This window comes from Petaurus breviceps, unplaced genomic scaffold, assembly GCF_028583685.1.
Source record: "Petaurus breviceps papuanus isolate PSGF00001 unplaced genomic scaffold, PetGlider_PUasm1.0 171, whole genome shotgun sequence".
Taxonomy (NCBI): domain Eukaryota; kingdom Metazoa; phylum Chordata; class Mammalia; order Diprotodontia; family Petauridae; genus Petaurus; species Petaurus breviceps.
The window spans coordinates 10,871,329-10,894,618 of NW_027185754.1; the positions used below are offsets into that span (position 1 = coordinate 10,871,329).

At 36.5% G+C, this 23,290-nt stretch overlaps 1 protein-coding gene across 4 annotated transcripts in view; it reads right to left on the minus strand.

The window, feature by feature from the left end:
* Positions 1-23,290, minus strand: part of PHKB (phosphorylase kinase regulatory subunit beta) — a 251,881-nt gene that overhangs the window by 41,259 nt on the left and 187,332 nt on the right. For all 4 annotated transcript variants that reach the window (XM_069082551.1, XM_069082552.1, XM_069082554.1 and 1 more), the window contains 6 exons: positions 15,054-15,109; positions 14,644-14,737; positions 10,292-10,375; positions 9,690-9,794; positions 8,725-8,807; positions 8,112-8,202 (listed from right to left, as the gene is read on the minus strand). In XM_069082551.1, the coding sequence (XP_068938652.1) occupies positions 8,112-8,202; positions 8,725-8,807; positions 9,690-9,794; positions 10,292-10,375; positions 14,644-14,737; positions 15,054-15,109 (513 nt within the window). The remainder of the gene's footprint in view (positions 1-8,111; positions 8,203-8,724; positions 8,808-9,689; positions 9,795-10,291; positions 10,376-14,643; positions 14,738-15,053; positions 15,110-23,290) is intronic.

The following is a 23,290-nucleotide window of genomic DNA, read 5'->3' on the forward strand; positions in this document are numbered from 1 at the left end:
AAGATTTTTTCCCTTCTTTCCTCCTCACCCACCCCCACTGGGAAGATAAACAATTCAATATAGTTTGTACATGTGTAGTTACACAAAACATTTCCATAGTAGTTATATTGTGAAAGACTAACTATATTTCCCTCCATCCTATCCCACTCTCCCCACGTATTCTATTTTCTCCTTTGACCTTATCCCTTTTCAAAATGTTTGTTTCTAACTACCCTGTCCCCCAATCTGCCGTCCCTTCTATCATCCTCCCTCTTATCCCCTTCCCCCCTATTTTCCTGTAGGGTAAGATACCCAATTGGGTGTGTACTGTTGTTTCCTCCTTAATCCAAGTTCAATGAGAATAAAGTTGTCCCATTCCCTTTCACCTTCCTGCTCTTCCCCTCCATTGTAACAGTTTTCTCTTGCCTCTTTTATATGAGATAATTTTACCCTAATCTATCTCTTCCTTTCTCCTTCTCCCAATAAATTCCTCTCTCACCTCTTAATTTTATTTTTTAGATATCATCCCTTCATATTCAACTCATCCTGTGCCCTCTATGTATACATGTACACACATATGCCCACACTTATTTATTTATATACATATATACCCTTCTATACATACATATATGTATGTATATACATATATGTACACATATATATTCCCTTCAGCTATCCTCATACTGAGAAAAGTCTTATGAGTTACAATTATCGTTTTTCCATGTAGAAATGTAAACAGTTAAACTTTAATAAGCTCCTTATGATTTGTTTTCCCTGTTTACCTTCTCATGTTTCTCTTGCTTCTTGTATTTGAAAGTCAAATTTTCTGTTCAGCTCTGGTTTTTTCATCAAGAATGCTTGAAAATCCTCTATTTCATTTAATTCCCATACTTTCCCCTGAAGCATTATTGTCAGTTTTGCTGGGTAGGTGATTCTTGGTTTTAGTCCTAGCTCCTTTGACCTCCAGAATAGCATATTCCAAGCCCTTTGATCCTTTAACATAGAAGCTGCTAGGTCTTGTGCTATCCTGATTGTGTTTCCATACTACTCAAATTGTTTCTTCCTGACTGCTTGCTGTATTTTCTCCTTGACCTGGGAACTCTGGAATTTTGCTATAATATTCCTAGGAGTTTTCCTTTTGGGATCTTTCCCAAGAGGCAATGGGTGAATTCTTTCAATTTCTATTTTGCTCTCTGGTTCTAGAATATCAGGGCAGTTTTGCTTGATAATTTCTTGAAAGATGGTGTCTAGACTCTTTTTCTGGTCATGGCTTTCAGGTAGTCCAATAATTTTTAAATTATCTCTCTTCTATCTATTTTCCAGATCAGTGGTTTTTCCGGTTAGATATTTCATATTGACTTCTATTTTTTCATTTGTTTGGATCTGTTTGATAGTATCTTGATTTCTCATAAAGCCATTAGCTTCCAATTGCTTCAATTAATTTTGAAGGAATTATTCTCCTCAGTGAGCTTTTGAGATTCTTTTTCCATCTGGCAAATTTGGCTTTTTAAGGCATTCTTCTCCTCATTGGCTTTTTGGGCCTCTTTTGCCATTTGAGTTTATTTTTTAAGGTGTTATTTTCTTCAGTATTTTTTGGGGTCTCCTTTAGCATGCTGTTGACTCTCTTTTCATGATTTTCTTGCATTATTCTCATTTCTCTTCCCAATTTTTTCCTCTACTCCTCTTACTTGGTTTTCAAAATACTTCTTAAGCTCCTCCATGGCCTGTAACCAGTTCATATTTTTCTTGGAAGCTTTTGATGCAGGAGTTTTGCCTTTGCTGTCTTCTTCAGGTTCCATGTTTTGGTCCTTTTTGTCCCCCAAAAAGGATTCTATGGTCTGTTTGTGCTTCCTCTGCTTGCTCATATTGCCAGCCAATTACTTGACTTTTGAGCTCTTTGCCAGGGTAGAACTCTGCTTCCAGATTGAGAGAGCTATGTTCCAAATCACTGGGGTTTTTGCAGCTGCCAGAGCTATTAGGAAGGCACCCTCTCTGCAGTCCCCACAAGCTTTGGCACACTGTCCACATATTCTAGGACCATCACCCAAGACCACAATCCAGATCCAAGGAGGTTAAAGCAAGAGTGACTACCCTCTGAATGGTTGCTTGGTCCCCCTATGATCTGCAGACCAGGAGCTATGGAAGCAGCCATGTGGCAGTAACTGCAGCCACTGCACCTCTGCCACTTCTCGCCCTGGGGGCAGGGGGCAGACCACGCTGTTCCTTTACTCTTCCAACAGAGTTCCACACTGATCTTTTATTTTCTCTTTGGAGTTCATGGGTTGAAAAGTCTGGAAACTGCCACAGCTGTTGGTGATTCACTCTCCTGAAGTCTGCTCTGGCTGCCGCTTGTTGGGGCTGCCCTGGGGCCAGAACTGCGTGGCTCATGTGGCACTGTGCTCAGCTTCCAGCCTGGTGTGACAGACCTTTCCTGCTGGCCTGCCTTCAGCAGGAGGTCTGTTTCTCTCTGTCATTTTGTAGGCTCTGTAGCTCTAAAATTTGTTTTGAGTCATTTTTTTTACATGTATTGGAAGTGATTGGGGCAGGAGCTCATGCCAAGTTGACTACTCTGCCATCCTGACTCCGCCCTCTACTTTAATTCTGTTTTCAACTACATGAAGCCATTCAATTCAATTAAAAAAAACAATAAGCACTGACTATCTGAGAAGCTAGGTGGCACAGTGGATAGGGTGCTGGGCCAAGAGGCAGGAAGACTCCTTTTCATCAATTCAAATCAGGTTCAGATACTTATCAGCTATATGAACCTGGGCAAGTCACTTAACCCCATTTTCTTCAGTTTCCTCATCTGCAAAATGAGCTGGAGAAGGAAATGGCAAACCACTCCAGTATCTTTGCCAAGAAAACCTCAAATGGGGTCATGAAGATGAGTGAAAAATGACTGAAAAATATCTGAGAGGTCCTATATGTGTAGGTTTTGTTTGGTCAAGATCTGTGTTTTGAGTAAGGCAATATGGAATATTCTTTTTGTTGCTGTTACCCAGTAACAGGTGACTTTCAAGTTTCCATTAATCAAGTCTAGTGTGTGGATTACCTAAAATCTTCTTTATTTTCCTAGAAACTCACATGGGGAATTTGAACTTTCAATAGAAATTCAATTTTAATGATATGAAACTCAAAACAGTGAATTGTTTCTGTTTGTTAGAAGATATTATGGTGAAGGAAATAGTAACTGATAACCAAAGACTATTCTGTGAACTATCAACTATGTATGACTTCAGTTATCTGTGTTACTACTGGGACATTGCCAGATAATTGAGACTTAGCTATAAGTAAGCGAGAGATTATCTGAAACTAAATTGATTTTTCATCACTATTCTTTCCCTATAATACTCATCACTTGGGAGGAGGGTAATGAGAAGATAAAGACAATATTATATATCCATGTAATTTCTATTATTATCATTATTGTTAGAACCATAATATTCAAGCTACATCCCCAGAACCAAGGGGGCCAACTAAGGTCAATGACTAGTGACTTTAAAATGGAGAAGTGATCTCAAAAAAGTGGATAGTCTCTCTTGCTATCAAATATATCTGTTAGATTAGCTCAGACATATTAGAAAGCCAAGGGCAGGAAGATCAGGGAATAGATTTAGAACCAAAAGGTTGATCAAAGATGTAGCAATACAGCATCAGAAAAATCTATCATGGACCCAAGGTACAAGGGCCAAAGTGACCACAGACAAGTTGCTTAAGGGCAAAATAGGTTCAAAGGCAAGGCATGTAGTATCTTTTTTAAAAGGAGATAGATAGACCATGGGTGAAGGAATGGAACAAGTATCCTTCAATGGAGGGGAGGCAAGAAGGCACACAACTTCCAATGGGACCAAAACATGGAAGTCCAGGATAAATAATTGGGGGAGGAGGGTAGAAAAGAGAGGGTTAAAATAAGGAAAGCTATCAATTTTGCCTGGGATATACATACATATTGTAGAAGTAAACTTCAGAGTGCTATAAATGGCAACACTAGACAACCAATTCCATGACAATGGAACTAGAATTGAGCTAATATTGAAGCAAGGAAGCTAAGCAAATTTCATCAAATGTCCTATAGCTGAAGCTAAGGTACAATATTAAACTGTCATACTACTGTGTTTTCTTCCTAATAAACATTAAGCTTATAGTAAAATCCCCCTAAAACATTTATATGCTATAAGCCAACTTTTTTCTTTCCTATTGTGATGTTTCACACATACTTGATGGTCAATAAATGTTTACTGAATAGTATTAACTAATTATTCCTTCCCTACTTAATCTATAGTGCTTCATCATAAATCCTTTTAAAATCATCTAAGATGTCAGTGTGCAATTATTGGGTAATTAGGGAAAGAGTGGGAGTGAAAACCCTATGATTTCTTTTTTTCCTGACAGGGAAGTAGGGCTGAGTGGAACCCAATAGCCAAGATGAGTAAATGATGGTTTGGAATCTGAATGGAGCATCCAGTCACGGGAGAGGGAAAATATGCTGGGTTTCTGAGGTCCAGAAGCCCCATCACACTATATATACTCTTATGACAATGTCTGAATTTGAAGCACTAAAAGAGAAACATGGAAATATTCTGGTTCATGTTTCTGAAACATAGTACTCTGAAGACCTTTTAAAATTCACTTTTGTTATTAAAAATACATATAGTACTGCATAAACAAATAAGGCACTGGCTGATATTTAAATAATTGGTTTACTCTTCAATCAAAAAGATCACAGGATTTAGAACTAGAAGGGGAACCTGCAGCTTTAAGGCCACATGTGGTCTCCTGGTCCTCAAGCATAGCCCTTTGACTGAATTCAAACACTATTCTGTGAATGTTCTGTGAAGTCTGGATTCAGTCAAAGGGCCACACTTGAGGACTTAGAGGGCTACATGTGGCCTCAGGGTCACAGGTTTCCCATCTCCAATCTAGTCTAACATTTTGCAAAACCAAAAGAAGGCTCAGACCAAGGTCACACAGGTAGTAAAAACAGCCAAGTGAGATAATGGTTATAAGAAAATAAGATTTCCTCTTTTTTCTCCTTTTTGACTTTGAATTATCAAGGAGGCAGAATTGAAGGGATGAGGTATATGAAAATGTTGCTCCTACTGCCTAAGTATCTTTGCTTATACTTTTTTCATATTCATAATACCCTAGGAAACCCACTACAGAGTCATGTACAAAGCAGATGTTTGGAAAATACTTCCCATTGATCACAATGATGGCAGACAAGAGGAGAAATAACTAGCAATACCAGCACAGTGACCTTGCGTGTAGATTTAGGAAATGTTTTGGGACAGAAATTTTTTTTCTTTTTTTAATTATAAACTTAACAATCATCAACAAACATGGATATGTCAGTAATCCAAGAACAACCAAAAAGAGGAGTGTGTATGAAATGATTAATTTGTTATATATACTTTGGATTAAAAAAAGTATGTGTGTATGTGTATGTGTGTGTGTGTGTGTGTGTGTGTGTGTGTGTGTGTGTGTATATATATAAAACACATATATATTATATATGTGTGTGTAATTTCACACAATGGTAATAAAATTGCCCTATTTGTCCTCCCTTCTGAATTTTTTTTGTCTTCTATGTATTTTTTAAATGTTTTACTGATGATCTTTTCTTTTTTATCTCTATCATTATCCTCTAATTCACCAGTGCCTTAAAGAGAATTCCCCCCTTATAACAGAGTCAAACAAAACAATTCAGAACATGGCCCATGTCAAAAATGTGTGCTGCATTCTACATCTTTAGCCCAGAGGTTCATCTTTTAATAGTCTTTCCAAATCTACTGTTCTCTCTACCTCTTGGACACTCTCCCTTCCTCCCAGGCTGCCATCATTAGAACTCTGATTAGGTTAACATTCCACATTCTATTCCTCCATAAAATTCTTAAAGTGGTCACTACAACAAGAACACAGGAAAGATCATTTAGATTTTTAAATGCTTCTTGTTCTTGACCTAAAATGATTTCGTGTTCTAATTTCAAATAGAAAATAGCTGTTTGGTCTCAAGTTTTTACAACTTGTCTCCAAAACACAGGATGAAAAAAATAGTTTTGGCTCTTTGTAGAGATTCTCAGGTAGAAACTATGAGAAATATTAAGTTTATTATTAATTAATTAAAATTAAATTAATTTGCTGCTATGATATTGATTACAATGAAAACACACAATGCATGTAAATTTGTACTATATGATACTGTATTCCCATAACCGAAGTTCAAAAAGACAAAAAACAGAAGAGTTCATCATCTTTAGCTACTGATAAAAAGAAGGCAAAAGGCAAAAACACTGATTTTGTTTTCATTTACTCTACAATGTTATACTACTTGAATAGTTTATCAAAAACAAGTCACTTAAAAAAATTAAACTGCTGACTTCTCTTTCCTCTTAGGGAATCCCCTGGGGCACAACTAAAGATGCAAAAAATTACATACACTGAAGTGGAAATTAAAGGGAGAATGGGAAGCCATATCAATTATGCTGATGAAAAGGATCATTACATGAGTCTAAAGCATCGTATGATAGGAAAAGCACCACACTGGGAATCAAGAGACCTGGGTTCTCACCCTAGCTTTGTCAATAGGCTAAAGGTGGTGCAGTGAACAAAGTGATGAGCCTGGAGATCAGGAAGGCTTGAGTTCAAATCTGGCCTCAGATACTTACTAGCTATGTGACACTCAGCAAGCAACTTAACCACTGCCTGCCTCAGTTTCCTCATCTGTAAAACGGTGATAATAACAGCACCTACTTCCAGGGTTGTTGTGAGGATCAAATGAGATAATATATGTAAGCCGTGTGCCTAGCACATAGACCTATATAAATGTCATTTATTATTATTATAGACTTTTGTGACTTTGGGCAAGCTTATCCCCTTCTTTGAGCCTCAAGTTCCTTCTCTGTCCATGGATTGGCTGGAGGAATTAGTATGTTTACCCTGAAGAAGAGAAGACTTGGGGTAGGGTGAGGGTGAAGGGGATGACAGCGCTCTTCAAGTATTTTAAAGGCTTTCATGTAGAACCAGGAGCAATGGGTAGAAGATGCAAAGCAGTAAAATTAAGTTTGATGTCAGGAAGAACTTCCTAACAAATAAGCCATGTTGTCTCAAGGAGCAGAGGGTTCCTCCTCCTTGGGGGCTTTGAGCAGAGGCTGGATGAATGACCAGAGTGGGGATTACACTGAGACTCCTTCCAGCTCTCAAATTCTGTAATGCTATAAGCGATCTCTAAGGTCCCTTTCAGTTTTGGCATCCTGTGACTCTGTGATTATGTGGCTATTCAAAAGAAGACTTCTCAGTTTGACATAGGAGTCAAGGGTAAGAAGAACAAAAGTTCTTTGAGACATCAAATTCTGTTGTTCTCTGATATGTTGCATCAGGCAAAGTCAAAAGCAGAAAAAGCAAATGATGAGAATCCAGGAGCCTATCTTGCTAGAAAATAATTTTGCTTGTCTTTATAATTTACACATCTCTCCTTAAATGAAATGGAAACCTTCCAAAATATGAGAGAACTATTAAATATTTAAAGGAAATGGAATTATTTTCAGATTCAATATTTCAGTGAAATTGTTTAACATCAAAGGCTGTGAGATCAGCAGAGTTCTATCTTTTGCTAAAAAAGGAAGCATTGAACACGTCTGACTTTGTAAAAAAAAAAAAAGCATGTAGTAAGGAATGTTAAAATAATACCAAGTACAAAGAACAAAGGAGAATAAGTCATCAAGCTTGATCTTCAACTTCAAATAGTTATATGACTTTTCCCTGGTATGGCTTACGAATATCTTATAATTGCGCAACTCCTGGAATGGATACATATTTCCTGCCTGACAACATGGTGTGGATGGTTCATATGGCCATTCCATAATTCAGAGGTGAATTAGGAGATTTTTGCAATAGTATAAGAATGAGGTGATAAGGAGCTAGGTTTGGGTGGTATGAGTAGGTATTAAAGGAAGGCATAGGGAGAAAAAAAAAAGCCTTGCCAGAAAAGCAGAAATTCCATTCCTGATAGTCTATTTCAATAATCGATGGCATTTATGGACAAGAAAAAGAAAAGAGAAATGCTTAAGAAAATGATTAAAAATTATGAGATAATGTAATTAAAAATATGCATGCTTCACATTTTAAAAAAATACCTGTAGTCGATCGACATGAACCTTCACTCCTCCAACCATTCCATTTTTAAAGGACGCCAGCATATCCAATATAGGGTTGAACCGGCTGCCTCTAAAAGAAATAAAGTGTACTTATTAATAGGGAAAATATGAAATATATTACTTATTCATCTCCTTTACAAAAATGTATAAACACTTAATGTACACCATACCTTGCAGGAGCTAGGAAAGCTACAGAGATAAATAATATGTAGCCCCCAATCATTCTATGAGTCACAAAAAGACAAATACACAGATAAACATAATAAAAATTAGAATACAAGGGGGACATAAGACGAGGACAGAATGAGAGCAAGGTTACATGGAGGAAGCAGGAAGAACATCGAGAGAGAGAGAGAGAGAGAGAGAGAGAGAGAGAGAGAGAGAGAGAGAGAGATATGGAATCAGCACTATGGGCACAGGGATCAACCAGACATCTCCCAAGCATTTATTGAGATGCTATTATTTATATTATAGTCAGTGAGAGATCATGAGGGCTAAAAAGAAATATAAGACATGATGCTTGACTTTAAAGACTTGATGATCCAGGGGAAGGAGACAAGAAATATACATTTCCTTTCTTTCGACTCCCTACCTTATATTGTCCTCCCGGATGAGAACAAGGAAGAGTGGACGGCCATGCATCTTCCAATACTGTTTAATAAACTGCAAGGCATTCTAGCAAAACATAAGGGGACGAGTAAATGTAAGGATGCAATAGTTGAAAGGAATTAAAAATAATTAACAATCAATTGCAGCACTGCTGTGGAAAAACCCAACAAAAGTCTATAAGTCATGACTCATTAGTGGGAATGCTTAGATGATAGAGTGCTTAACTAAATAAAAGGGCTAACAAATGTTTCATAAAATGATTCTGATTTCAATCTCATCTGCTCAAAAATTCCTAAATGAATGCCTATTTTTCTGCCTTAGCAAACACAGCAAATATAACTGAATGTTTCTTTGATAACTGAAGCTCTTATGGAGTTTTAGGGGCTCTCAATTAAAACACGAGCTCTCTCCATACTCATTGCTGAGGCTGCAGACATAGAAGATATAGGAGACTTAGCTGAATCTGTCCTTATACCAAGAAATACACTGGAAGTTTCTTTCTGGACTAAGTTTCAGATAAGTTTGTTATTTGTATTTTAACTCTTTTCTCTAAAAGTAGAAATGTGGGGAGAAAACACTAGTTAATTGCAAATGCTCTATTATGGTTTAGTTGTACATACCTCATAAAGAAAAGAAAAAGCCCTTAAATTCCACTGACGTGACTCAAAGAATTACTCTTATTCAGTCTGAAAGTAGGAATAATTACAAATATATATATTTACATGATTCCACTGGGTATCCTCAAATTCAAAGGAGATTCTCTGATTACTTCAGAGTTAAATAGTTTCTCCTTTACCTTAGGACTCCTACTCTGGAATATACCTAGTCCTAGAGCCCTGTCCACAGGGAGATAAATTCTGTAATGTCAGATGATGATATAATGATAGTGACACAGATGAATAGTGATCACAATCATACTATGTGAGGAAAATCTTGTTCCAGAGATACCTTAATATCATCAATCAGCAATAACACATCCTGAGACATATAAAAATCACTGAGGTCAAAGATGATGGGGTAACAGACCACAGTCTTGCCTAGGATTCGATAAATCTGCAAAAAGATAGGAAAAAAAGTTTTCAAAAATAAAGACACACAAATAACACCCTAAAGTCCTTCTTCATAAAAGGTGAAAATGAAGGCAAAACCCATATAAAACAGTAGAGTACTTAAAATCTGTGGAAAATCTTTTATTAATAAAGTCTTAGCTTTATTTGTCAGTCCATTAAAAAAAATCAAATAGATACACCTCCAACACTAAGCAAATAGCCTGTGTTTAAGTAAATACTGCTGTAATTATAGAAAAGCCCAGAAATAATTTTTAGCCCTATGCGTTTTATTCCTAGAGAATTTCCATTATATAATATAAAACAAACACTAAGATTTGTTAGGGAAAAAAAATATGACTTCAGATAATTAGTTCAAACACTTAAAGTGATATGAAAATAGTTGGAGGATAGCTCAAAGTCATTTAAAAACATTCATATTAAAATGTGAACAATATTTTATAGAAGGGATTGTATGGATTTTGTTTAGTAGTTTTTTAGGACCTTTGAAGTGCCAAGGCAGCCAATGGGCCTGTCTGGTCTTCCAGATAGTCCTAACTTTTCATTGATGCCCAGATGGAAGTAAGCCTGTAAGACACAAACACATGGAACACAATCAGATATGAACCTTTTCAAAAGTTCTGAGTTCTAAATCACAAGAGTTGATTTCAGCTAACAAATTGTTCTTCCAACCTTAATTTACATTTAATTTTGAATTAGAATGATAGGATTTTAGAATTAGAGGAAGTAATTTAGACCAAACCCCTCATTTTTCAGATATGGAAACTGAGGACCTACCCAAGTTCATAAGTCAACCAGGGAAAGAGCTCAAAGTAAGGACTGATAACTCTAAGATGGGCCTTAATCCATCTATTCCCTCTGCCCATGTTCCATTGCTTCTTCTGAACTTCATTAGAGGTCATGATGAAACTGTAAAATCTCCCTCATTGGAAGAATAAGCTAGCCAATGACAAGAAATTTAAATATCTTTTCAGGAAGAGCAGACAAGTCAATTATGTTGGCAGCCAATTCCTGATTTATTTTCTGATATTCTGGATTCTATTCATTTACCTGGATTAATAAATCACTAGCGGGAAAAAGTCCACTACAAACTTCCTACAGAAACAAGAATCCCAACACCAGAAACTTTTACATTCTGGAAGGCACAATGAACAGGTTCAATATAAGGATCCTACTTAAATGATCCTATTTCCCATGACCAACCATCCACGTACATCCAACCTCAAATGATCTCAAATCAGTTATAGTCAGCTGAACTGGGGAGACTATGAATAGTGCTCCTACAGCAGCAGTGGACTTGTTTGTTTGTTTGTTTGTTTGTTTTTAAGTTGACTGGACAGGAAAAAAAAGGTAACCAACACAAAGCATTCTGCAACATTGGCTGCTTAAAACAACAGGAAAAAGATGAATAGAACCACTACTTTAACAGATGTTTCTGAATACAATATCCTTATGGGGAATCCTTGCTCTCTCCTCTTCCTAAATCCTAAGGAACAGAAGTAGGGGAAGCAGCATGATTGAGGGGAACGAGAGGTAGATTTGGAGTCGTTGGACCTGAGTTCAAATCCTGGCAATGTCACCTACTGCCTTGGGATACTACCAAATCACTTTACTTCTCTCAGCCAAAGTTCATCATCTGTAAAGTTGAGTTGGACTGGCTTACTTTTAAGACCTCTTACAGCTCTAAAGCCAAACAGGCAGTGTTTATTTTTGCCAAGAGTTATTTTAGTTTGCCACCACATGCTATTAGCTGAGGTATTTCCCTTAATTAATTATGTCTTTTTATAATAAACTTGCAATGGATGTTATATACTATACCACAACCAACCAACCACTGTTTTGTTTTGTTTTTTGGTTTTCATTTTGCTTTATTTTTAAATTGTTTTATGTCATTCATATCCTCAGTTCTTCAAAATGTACCTGTGCTACCACAGGTTACTGACTTCAGATGTACAAAAATTTAGGAGGAGTGACCAAGTTTCTATAACTCTTCCATTCTAGCAAACTGCTACTTGAAAAGTACCCTAGATCTAGGGATGGAGAGAGCTCAGAGTACATCTACTCAAACTTTCCCCATTGTACACAGTGGGAAAATAAGGCCCAGGGAGACTGACTTTGAAAGATAACATAGTAATAAGCATCAGACATAGCTTACAAAATCCCACACAACACTGCAACCCAGCAGAAGAGCATATAAAGGGGAAATTATTTTTGAGACAAACATTAACTGCAAAATGTTGTGCAAAATATAAACAAAAGAAAACTGTAGAAAACTCATTTCAGATATATAGAACTGATTCAATTGTAATGATAACAAGACAGTAGGTAGCACTCCTTTTCCCATGACCAACCTCCATTTTTCTTCCTTTTTAAAAATTTTATTTATTTATTTTTAATTTAATTTAATTTAAATTTCCAAAACATAATATAATTAAAAATGAGATTGCACATGAAACTGCATATCTATTTTGTGCAACTTGCTATTCCTTTTTCAAATAAAATGCATCTGTCTAGACTACTTTAGATTTATTTCTCAAAAGCAATCATAGTTAGCATCCTTTTACAAGTGAACAAGTCACAGTGACATAGACAGACATCTCTTAAGATTTTCTTATTATTATAAGAGAAAGAACCTGAACCCTCAAGACTTATCCCAGACATATTTGCGGTTTCTCAAATGTGGTCTTGGAAGTCTTCATACATGTCAGATTAAACTGTACATACTATAAAATTTCATGTACTTATATACACCAAATGTTATAACAGTGATCAAAAGACTCAGAAGTACTGGCATATTCTTTTATTGCAGATACACACTGCAGAAGTCTGCTATAATACCAATGGCTATTACTTGGATTTAGGTATGCTGGAAGCAAAAAATGTTGTCTCCATCACATTGTAAGACACCATGTGCAATAAAAGTCACAGATTTAAGCAGACTAGAGGAAGTTATAGACTCTCAAAAGTAAATCAGGAAGACATCAGATACTTAAGTGACTCAAATTTCAGGGAAAACTTTTTTTAATTTTTAAAGGTTGGCCTTTATGCTACAACTCACTAGGTATACATCCTAAGAACGTGAGGGAAAAGAGTGAAATGCCATAAAAATAGAGACAACATTTAAAATGAAAGAATAATATTTACTCTTTAAACTTGCATCATGAAGAGCAGAAAAAGTCAAGTTGATAAGAACTCTGGCTTGGGGGGGGGGGGTCAGAGAATGAAGTTCTAATAACAACTCTGTCCCTTACCACTGATGTGTGCTGCTTCAGTTTTCTTACATACCAAAAATATATTAAACAGTAATTTTCTTTTTTTGTGGGGGGGGGGCCAGGCGAGGAGATTGGTCTAATGATTTCATAAGTGTAGAGAGGTCCCACTGAGAACTTCTTCTATCAACTCAGAACGGCACTTTTCTCTGCCATTTGGTAGTTTGGGGCACTGAGAAGTTAAATGACTGGCCCAGGGTTGTGTAGCCAAGATATGGGAAAGACAGATCTTGAACCCAGATCTTTCTGATGCTAAGACCAGCTCTTTTCACTATGCCATGCTTCCTTTCAACTAGTAATTATGATTGCTTTAAATTTAAAAAAGATGTGAACTTGGTTTCTGGGTCATCACAGATGTAATAGTATCCTAATAGTGGAGATACATCCATGACAGAGGATCAGAAGATTTAGAATTGGAAAGGGTCTTATAGATTTCTCTGGGCCAAATGACATGTTTTACAGATGAGGAAACTGTATCTCAGTGAGAGGAAGTGGCAAAACTGGCATTTGGGCACCTGTAATCCAGCTCCATTTTGCCAATGAGAAAACCAAAGCTAAGTGCTTTGTCATGTTCAAAGAGTAAGACTATTACAGAATCAGGACAAGAATCTAGATCTCTCAATGACCAGGTGAGTGATTTTTCTCATGGTACCATGATGTCTTTGTCAACCTGAGAGAATAATTTGACTGTGATAAAGATGATAAAGTAATAGTATTCACAAATTGCTACCTAATGCATCAGAGACCCACATATGGTATTTGTTACCTGAAATTATGAAATGTTACTCATTCATAACAATATCATTTGTATTAAATAAAAAACAAAAATAGAAATTATTTTATGGGGGAGAATAAGTATCTTATTTTTTATTTCTGAAATTGTTTCTTCAATAAGATTCAAAATATAGAAAATTTTTTGTGTAAATGACAATTTTATAGATTATTATGATTTAGGATAACCTGTTATTAAGTTAAGATAGACTTCTAAGTAAATTATACACTCTGGTCAAGGAAAAAGATTAAATAAATCAAATACTTTAAGGATACATGATTCTGCCACTTTGGATCTTCCCTGAACAGATATAGATCACCACCCCTCTAAACCTTAGCAGATTGTTTAGGTGAGTGGTTATACCTGAGAAATTCATTACTCTGCACTCAACTTGGTGATAAGGCTCTCCAAAATTAGTTGGGTTGGTTCTTGTGCGAAAAACATTGTTCTTTATAAGGCCTCAAATAGAAACCTGTCCAGCTTGGGAACACTTTTTAGAATTTATACTCCCCTGGTCTAGTCTTTTGAGAGCTTAGAGTCAGGATAATTGTCATACAATAATAAGCAATTTGTATAGTGGGGATGACTCTGGTATTTTACATGACTGAATAATATGAAGCCAAATATTATTTAGGCATATATAAAGCAGTCATTCAGCAATAATGATTAAATGCAAATTCTATGATTTTATTAGAATAAAATGCCAAATAATTAATCTCAGAACCAAAAAACTGCATCTTCATCAATTCCAAGAATCTCATAGAAGGAAGAAACTGAGTGACACAGTGACTTACCTTCACAAGTTCCTGCTGAGGCCATATCTGAATGGGCTCAACCTGCTGTGGAGTCTGTGTTTGGATACCATATGTGTTGAGAAAAACTTGTAAGCTAGAACAAAAGAATAGTTGAGACATTTTTAGAATAGGGATCCAAAGCTTGTAACAGACACTATCCTTTGATGGAGGTGTTTTAAAGCCAAAGTATGTGGATAAATATCTCTGAAGGAATGAGGACATTTGCACTGAAACAGAAAAATAAGTAGGATTTAATGCTTGTATATAAAATTAAGTTAATGTCCTCTCCCAAATAATTTTTTTTCAAATTTCAGCTAAGGAGTTTATTAAATTATTTCCTTTCATCAAATACATGTTTTTAAAACTACTTTGAAGAAAAAAAAAATCCCCATCATATTTGAAATACATACCGTTGACTTTCTGCTACCAGGGCTACATGAACCACCAAATCATTTTCTAAAGGACCCTATAACACATAAAAGGGGGGAGAGGATACTTGTTAAAATCGGTCACTGGTAACTACAATGAGAAATATAGGCAATAATTTTTCTTTTTTTAATGTACAATATTTTATTTTTCCCTAATTGCATGATAAAACAATTTTTTAACATGAGGGTTTTTTTTTTAAGTTTTGAGTTCCAAATTTTGTCCTTTACTCCCTCCCTGAGATGGTAAGCAATCAGATATAGGTTGTACATGTACAATCATGTAAAACATTTCCATATTAGTAATTTTGTACAAGAAGACTTAAATAAAGAAGAATTTAAAAAAAACACTTCACTCCATATTCAGACAATGTCAGTTCTTCTCTGGAGGCAGATAGTATGTTTCATCATTAGTCCTTTTGATTGTCTTGAATCATTGTATTACTGAAAATAGTTAAGTCATTAACAGTTCTTCATTGTGCAATACTGCTGCAACTGTGTTGTACAACTGTACAATATTGCTGTACCTTCCTGGTTCTGCTCACTTCACTTTGTATCAGTTCATGCAGTTCTTCCAGGTTTTTTGAAATCATCCTCATTTCTTTTAGCACAATAATATTCCATTATAGCCATATACCACAGTTTGTTTAGCCATTCCCCAACTGATGGACATCCCTTTGATTTCTAACTTTTAGCAACCACAAAAAGAGTTGCTGTAATGTTTTTTTACAAATAGGTTCTTTCCTCCCCCTTTTTTATATCAGTGATATAAGCAGTGATATTCTTCCTTCCCTCTCTCACCTCCCCTCCTTTCCTGTCTCCCTCTTTCTATTTCTTCCTCCCTCACCCTTCATACACTCACACACATGTGCATACATACATATACACATCCACAAGTTAAATATTAAAGATCAGACCATAAACATTATAAGACAATCGAATAAAGTACATTTCACAGGAGAAGAGTTTACAAAAGATAAAAGAGATTATTTCAGATAGATAAAACTGAAAAGCTTTTGGCATGAATAAAATCAATGCAATTAGGATAAGAAGGTAAATTATCAATTGGGAAAAAATCTTAGAATCAAATATCTCTAATAAAGGTTTAAAATAAAACAATATACAGGGAAATGATACAAAAATATAAAACCACAATTCATTTCCTAACGGACAAATGTTCAAAAGATATGAACAAACAGTTCTCAAAAGAATTGCAAAACTTTTAATAACCAAATGAAATATTGCTCTAAATCACTAATAATAAAAGAATGCAAATCAAAACAACTTTGAAATTTCGATTAAATCCATCAAATTAGCAAAGATGACAAACAAGGGAATAGTACAATAGAATAGGCAAGAGAGCCTAGTAAAGAAATAAGATGCATTGAGAGAAGAAGCAGCATGTACCAGGTGGGTCAAACCACTGTCACTATCTGGACTACTAACTCCAGTCATATATAATGAAGACTTCCTATGACCCTGTGCCCAAGAATCCTGGGAGGATCAGTGCTTTCCAAACAACTGATGGTTTTTTTTTTCAGCCTAGTCACTGCATATATCATCTATCTATCAACCTAAGACAAGATAGAATTGGGAACTGCTTTTGCACATGATACAACCCCAACTCGTCAGCCTCAGCTACTAGCGACCCAGAAAACAAAGTTCTCAACAAAAAAGTATTTGATACCCTTAAACAGTTTAATGTCAGATGCAAATATAGTATTATCCCTGGAAATTAATAAAAAAACATGTATTAAAATCTGATTTGTCATGGTGCCATAAGGGCCATTGAGCTTTTACATCGGATTTCCAGTTAAAACTACTTAGATGGGCTGCTTCCTAATGGAATGCTGAACTGCTTGAAAGCAGGAACTGTCTTGCTTTTCCATTTGTTGTTCCAGTAATGAGCACAGTAGGCACTTAATAAATGCTTTTTATTTATCCATATGGAATGTTAAAGGCTTTGTGGAAAAACAGGCATACTAATAAACTATTGGTAGAATGATAACTCTCTAACCATTCTGAAAAACAATATTGAATTATGCTAAGAAAGTGAATATTATGTCCCTTTCCTTTGACGCAAAGATCCTACTGATAAGTATACAATATGCCAAGAAGGTCAGAGAGAGGAAAAAAGGACCAGGAGACACTAAAATATAACAGCATTTTGTAAGGTAGCAAATAATTAGAAACAAGTACGGGTAAACAAATTGTGGTGTATGGATGCAATAGATTATTTTACTGTGCTTTAAAAAATTATCATGAAGAATAAAAGGAGACATGAGAAGACATATAAACTAGTGCAAAGTAAAAGAAGCAGAAGTAGGAAACAATATACACAATGGAAAAGTAATTTAAAGGAACAATAAAAAAGCTAAAACTGAAATAGAATGTTGTGGAATTATAATGATGAAGATAATTAAGAATACAATTCTAACACTTCTTTTGTGAAGGGGGGACTATGTGAAATATTGTGTACACTCTAAGAAATTATTTATGTGTCAGTTTTGGTGAACTATTTTTTTCATTCTTTCTTTTTGTTTATTTTTATAAATGATGAATCTCTGGGCAGAGAAAGGGGAGAAATATATTGGGAAATGAAGGTATCTAAAAACGAAAGATATTAATACTTTCTTAATGATGTTCTGGGACAAGTCTAGCTTGATGGTGATTCAAGCTAGGGATTAGAAAATAATACATCTGTGGACTACAAAATGAAATAAAATAAGTTTACTTAAAATAGGATTTAAAGGAGACAATCAGCTAAAAATAGACTCTTCCCCTCTGCATTCATGCTCACCAAAGCAGCAATTGCTGAGTCAGGAATATATCCTGCATGACAACAGGAACTCTGCTAGATCTCAGAAACACCAATTCCCTATAAGTTGACCTTTTTACGTCTTGAATATCAGGACCAAATAAAGTACAAAGATGGCCTCCTTGCCTCCTTAAAGAGAAACCATACAAGCTTTGGAAAATAGATGCTGTTCCTACCACATCCCAATCCTCAATGCTAAGGTTTCTCTAAAACATCTAAGGGATTTTCTATCACTTAAATGATCTTATGACCATTACAAAACTACCCTTGCCTTGGGAAGGAACCTACAGTAGGCAGCACTAAAGGAGGAGGACAGGGAAAATAAATGATGAAAAAAATGTAAAAGTACTTTAAAAATGTGTAGTCCATATAGTAAGGGTAATATCATGAGCAGTGTGCAGTTAGTTTCCTGATATAAAATAGTAATGATGAACATTAGCACCACAAACATCACAGACACGACACTAATGTCAACACCTCAAACAGTCACTGATTCTGATTGGAGCAAAGATCATAAGCCTCTTGAATCAGGGATATCAGGGGAGAAGCTCACCATGTACTACCACCTACTAAGTGTTCCTTGGATCACCAACCAAAAGGTCCTTCTCCTTGGCAACACCATAGGGGGATGTTATCAAATCTTTATACTTTTTTGAGAACTCTACAGAAGGGCTGTCCTAGTTCTTCTGTAGAAAGTGGATGAAGACTCCCCTTTACTTTCATCCAGGAACTCAAGATTGTCACCACGCCTACAAAAGGACACCTTTTCCCCCGCCCATGAATTCCCATTCTGAGTAAACTATAAAGGCATTTTCACTTCCCATATGTAACTAGAAAGCAATGCATTTCTGAACAATTCCATATCCAAGCCCTTTCTATGAAGAAGCCATATCAAAGGAAAAAAGATCTGCTATTTAAGGGGGACTTGAACTGTTTCCTTGGGACATATAGAATTTTCCATAGAAGCAAAAGCCTCCATGCTTAGGCAACTGTGTTCAGGGGACAGAATGAGGTAGTGTCAGAGAGAGTAAACCTCTCCAAAGTAGTCCATCTTAACATGAAAGCATTCTTGAAGGTCAGATCCAGGAAATCGCTGTGTTAGAGAGCCCTCCTCTTTCCTAGAGTAGCACTAATTCATCACAGAGACATCTTCTGGGAGCTGGGACATCTAATCCTAGTTATCAGAGGTATGATAAAATTGTTGCTTCCAAAGTCCAGTTAGTCTAGCATTCAACAATGTCAAATGCTTGAAGATGGTATAGGAGATGTAAAATTCAGGAAATAGTACGGTGGTAGGTCTAATCTTGGGCCTCCTTCAAAGTAAAATGAGTACTTTCATCAGAAACAATAGTACAAAATGGGACTATGAAAAAGAAGGAAAAAAAAGAAATTTACATGATAACTTTATTATATATTAGAAGGAATAACCATTGTACATAATATATTTGCAATTTCATGTAAATATGTATGTATATTTGTATTATGCATAATTTAATAATCTTTTTATTACCCTTTATTATAGAAATGCCTGTTTTATTCTATAAATTAAAAATAAAATAAAATAATCTTAAAAACTTTTTACTTATTTAATTAAATATTTCCCAGTGACATGAAAAAATTTTTTCACATTTATTTTTAACATTTTCATTTCCAAATTCTCTACTTCCCTCCCTACCCTATCGCCTCTTTGAGAAGGCAAGCAATTTGATGTCAATTATACATGTGATTTCCTACAATACATATTTCCATATTAGCCATATTGTAAAAAAAAAAAAGAAAAAATGGAAAGATAAAGTTTTTTTAAAGGATGCTAGAATCTACATTCAGAATTTATCAGTTCTCTTTCCAGAGGTAGATAGCATTTTTCATCATATGTCCTGTACTACTTTCTTGGATCACTGTCTTGATTAAAGTCTTTCAGAGCCGATCATCCTAATAATATTGCTATTATTGTGTACAATGTTCTCCTGTTCTGCTCACTTCACTTTGTACAAGTTCCCAGGTTTTCTGAACCTATCCCCCTTGTTGTTTCTTATAGTACAATAGTATTCCATTGCATGTCACAATTTGTTCTTTCATTCACCAATTGCTAGGCATCCCCTCAATTTCCAATTCTTTGACACCACAAAAAGAGATGCTATAAATAATTTTGTACAACTAGGCCTTTTCCCTTTTTCTTTGACCTCTTTGGGGTACAGGTCTATTAGTGGGATTGTTGGGTCAAAGGGTTTTGTAGCCTTTGGGGAATGGTTCCAAATTGTTTTCTATAATGGCTGGACTAGTTTACAACTCCAACGGTGCATTAGTGTCCTAATTTTTCCACATACTCCAGCATTTGTTGTTTTCCTTTTCTGTCATATTAACCAGTCCAACAGGTAAGAAGATGTACCTCAGAGTTGTTTTAATTTATATTTCTCTAATCAGTAGGGATTTAGAGCATTTTTCAATGTGACTTAATAGTTTTGATTTCTTCTCCTGAAAATTCCCTGTTCATATCCTATGAACATTTATCAACTGAGAAATTGCTCTTATTTTTTATAAATTTGGCTCAGTTCTCTATATAGTTGAGAAATGAGGACTTTATAAAAGAAACTTGCTGTAAATTTTCCCCCCAATTTCCTGTTTTCCAAGAAGGATATATTTCATGCAAACTTTGGTGGTAGTAGCTTTGGTGACTGACTTAGCTGGTATTAAGATGCCTGACAGTTGTGGTAAAGGCAAATATAATTCCTCTAACATGGGAGAAAAGGGTGAATCGTGAGCAAGAAGCTGAACACTTCCCCAATGGAAATTAGACTAGTTTTCTTCTTAAAGCATTTGAAACCATTCTCAGTCTAGAATGGCTAGGGGGACTAAAGGCTCAGGCAGCTGACATCACTTCCTGTACTAAACAGCCAGGAGGAATTCCAAGTACTTTCTGATGCTTGGCTGGTAGAATATGAAGGCAACTCAACCAAAAGAGCTTTACTCAGCTGACCTCATGCTTTACCTCCAGCCATAGGTGGTTGGAGGAATTGGCCAAATTCCTCTACCGATCTTTCTTTTCTCTTCCTCAACCCACATCACCTCTCTGTCTTCTGCCACTATCTTCTTCTTTCTCTCCATCTTGCATAAAGAAGGCACTCTTCTCCTTGCCAGGACAAATTCTTCTATGTGCACAAGTGATCCTTTTTCTTTTTTTTCTATTTTTTTTTTTTTAAGCAATCGGGGTTAAGTAACTTGCTCAAGGTTACACGGCCAGTTATTTCTGGGTGTGGTGCTGAGTGTCTGAGCCCGGGATTCGATCTCCAGGTCGTCCCAACACTGGAGCCGGTGCTCTTATTCGCTGAGCCACCTGGCCGCCCCTAAGCAATTGGGGTTAAGTAACTTGCTCAAGGTTACACGGCCAGGTGTTTCTGGGTGGGTGCTAAGTGTCTGAGCCCGGGATTCGATCTCCAGGTCTTCTCAACACTGGAGCTGGAGCTCTTACTTGCTGTGCTACCTGGCCGCCCCAAGTGATCCTTTTTCATCTTGTCTTCTATGGCACATTGTCCCACATGCCCACTCTCTCACTTAGCTCTTATCATGTCCACTCTCTCACCGTCTACTAGCTGCTTCCCTACTACTTACACACTCAAGTCTCCTTCATCTTCAAAAAACTCTCACTTGATACATCCATTTCTGCTAGCTATCAACCCATATCTCTCCTGCCTTTTGTGACTAAACTCCTTGAGAAAGCCATCCACAATGGGTTATCCATTTTCTTTCCTCTCACTCTCTTCTTAACTCTGGCTTGTCATTCAACTAACTGAAATTCCTCTCTTCAGAGTTACTCATAATCTCTTAATTGCCAAACCTAAAAGTCTTTTCAATCCTCATTTTTCTTGACCTCTCTGCAGTCTTTGATAATATCAATCACCCTCTTCTCAACATCTTTTTTTCTTTAGGATTCCCTCAAGTCTGGATACAAAGTCCTGAGTGGCTTGAAACAACCAGATGTAGGATTGGGATTTTAGGGGATTTCTTACAACCAGATTAGGACTGGGGTTTTAGAGGATTTCTTAAGTTTGGGCAGGGTAGAAGGATCTTTACTGCCCTGATCTTGAATATCTAGATAGTTTTATACTCATACCTTCATGAGATAGTGATGAATTATCTTCATTTCCACCTTTTTTTTTTCAATTGCCACACCTAAAGATAACTTAGCCTCTTCCATGTAACATAGCAATGTAAATAGTATATCTTTATATCATTCTCATATTATTCATATTGGTGCCAATTTATGTGGACAACCTAGACAATACAGATTCCCCAATCTTCCACTCAAATTTCACTAGCTAATTTACTCATGTCTCTATTTGATCAAGGTAAGGGAAGCCCACTGTTAAAACCTCATACCACTAATGTGGGGTTCTGTCCAGAAGTTAGAATTTAATTGCTTCTAACAGAGGCTGATGATAGAAGGTGCGAGATCATGGGTAAGCTGCACATAATTCAATCCACCAAAGTCATCTCTTTGAGAAATTTCACCTCCCTTGCAGAATTATACTAAGGAACCAGAGGCAGAGAGAATCTATCTCTATGGGTCTGGATATACCAATCTCAGCCATCTAAAAATGGATAATGGTCATTCCCCCTGCAGGGTTTCCCATCTGATTTAACTGGAATCACAAAAGTAAATCTCTGACCATACCAAGTTGATGAAATTCTGCAGCTCAGGAGAAACTCTTAATTTGTCCAATTAGAGTACAGTCTCACTAACTATTGTTCTAATGACTCTTTAGGACTCAGGGGTGGGGAACCTGTGGCTTCGAAGTCACATGTGGCACTCTAGGTCCTCATGTGCAGCCTTTTGATTGAATCCAAACTTCACAGAACAAATCCTTTTATTAAGGAGATGTGTTCTGTGAAGTTTGGGTACAATCAAAAGGCTGCACTTGAGTTGGGGCAGCTAGGTGGTATGGTGAATAGAGCACTGGCCCTGGAGTCAGGAGGACCTGAGTTTAAATCCAGCCTCAGACACTTAACACTTACTAGCTGTGTGACCTTGGGCAAGTCACTTAACCCAAATTGCCCTGCCTTTCCCCTCCAAAAAAAGCTGCATATGAGGACCTAGAGGGCCACATGTGGCCTCGATGCCGCAGGTTCCACACCCCTACAGGTTGTTCAAATGTCTCTTGAACCTTCCCAGATTTCTTGGTGGTAAAAGCCAATTTGCCTTCTCATCTATACCTCTTGGAGGAAGTCATTCCCTAGGGAGTAGCCTGAGGTTCATTTGCTAACTGCAGATCCCAGGTCTCATTCTTACACCTGCAGACATTCAGTCTCTACCCCCATCAGCAATGCCTTTTTCAAATGGGCTGTTACTAAGTTCATAGCGATCCCTCTACCTTCAAGCATGAGCCTTAAAACCAAAAGTGCATTC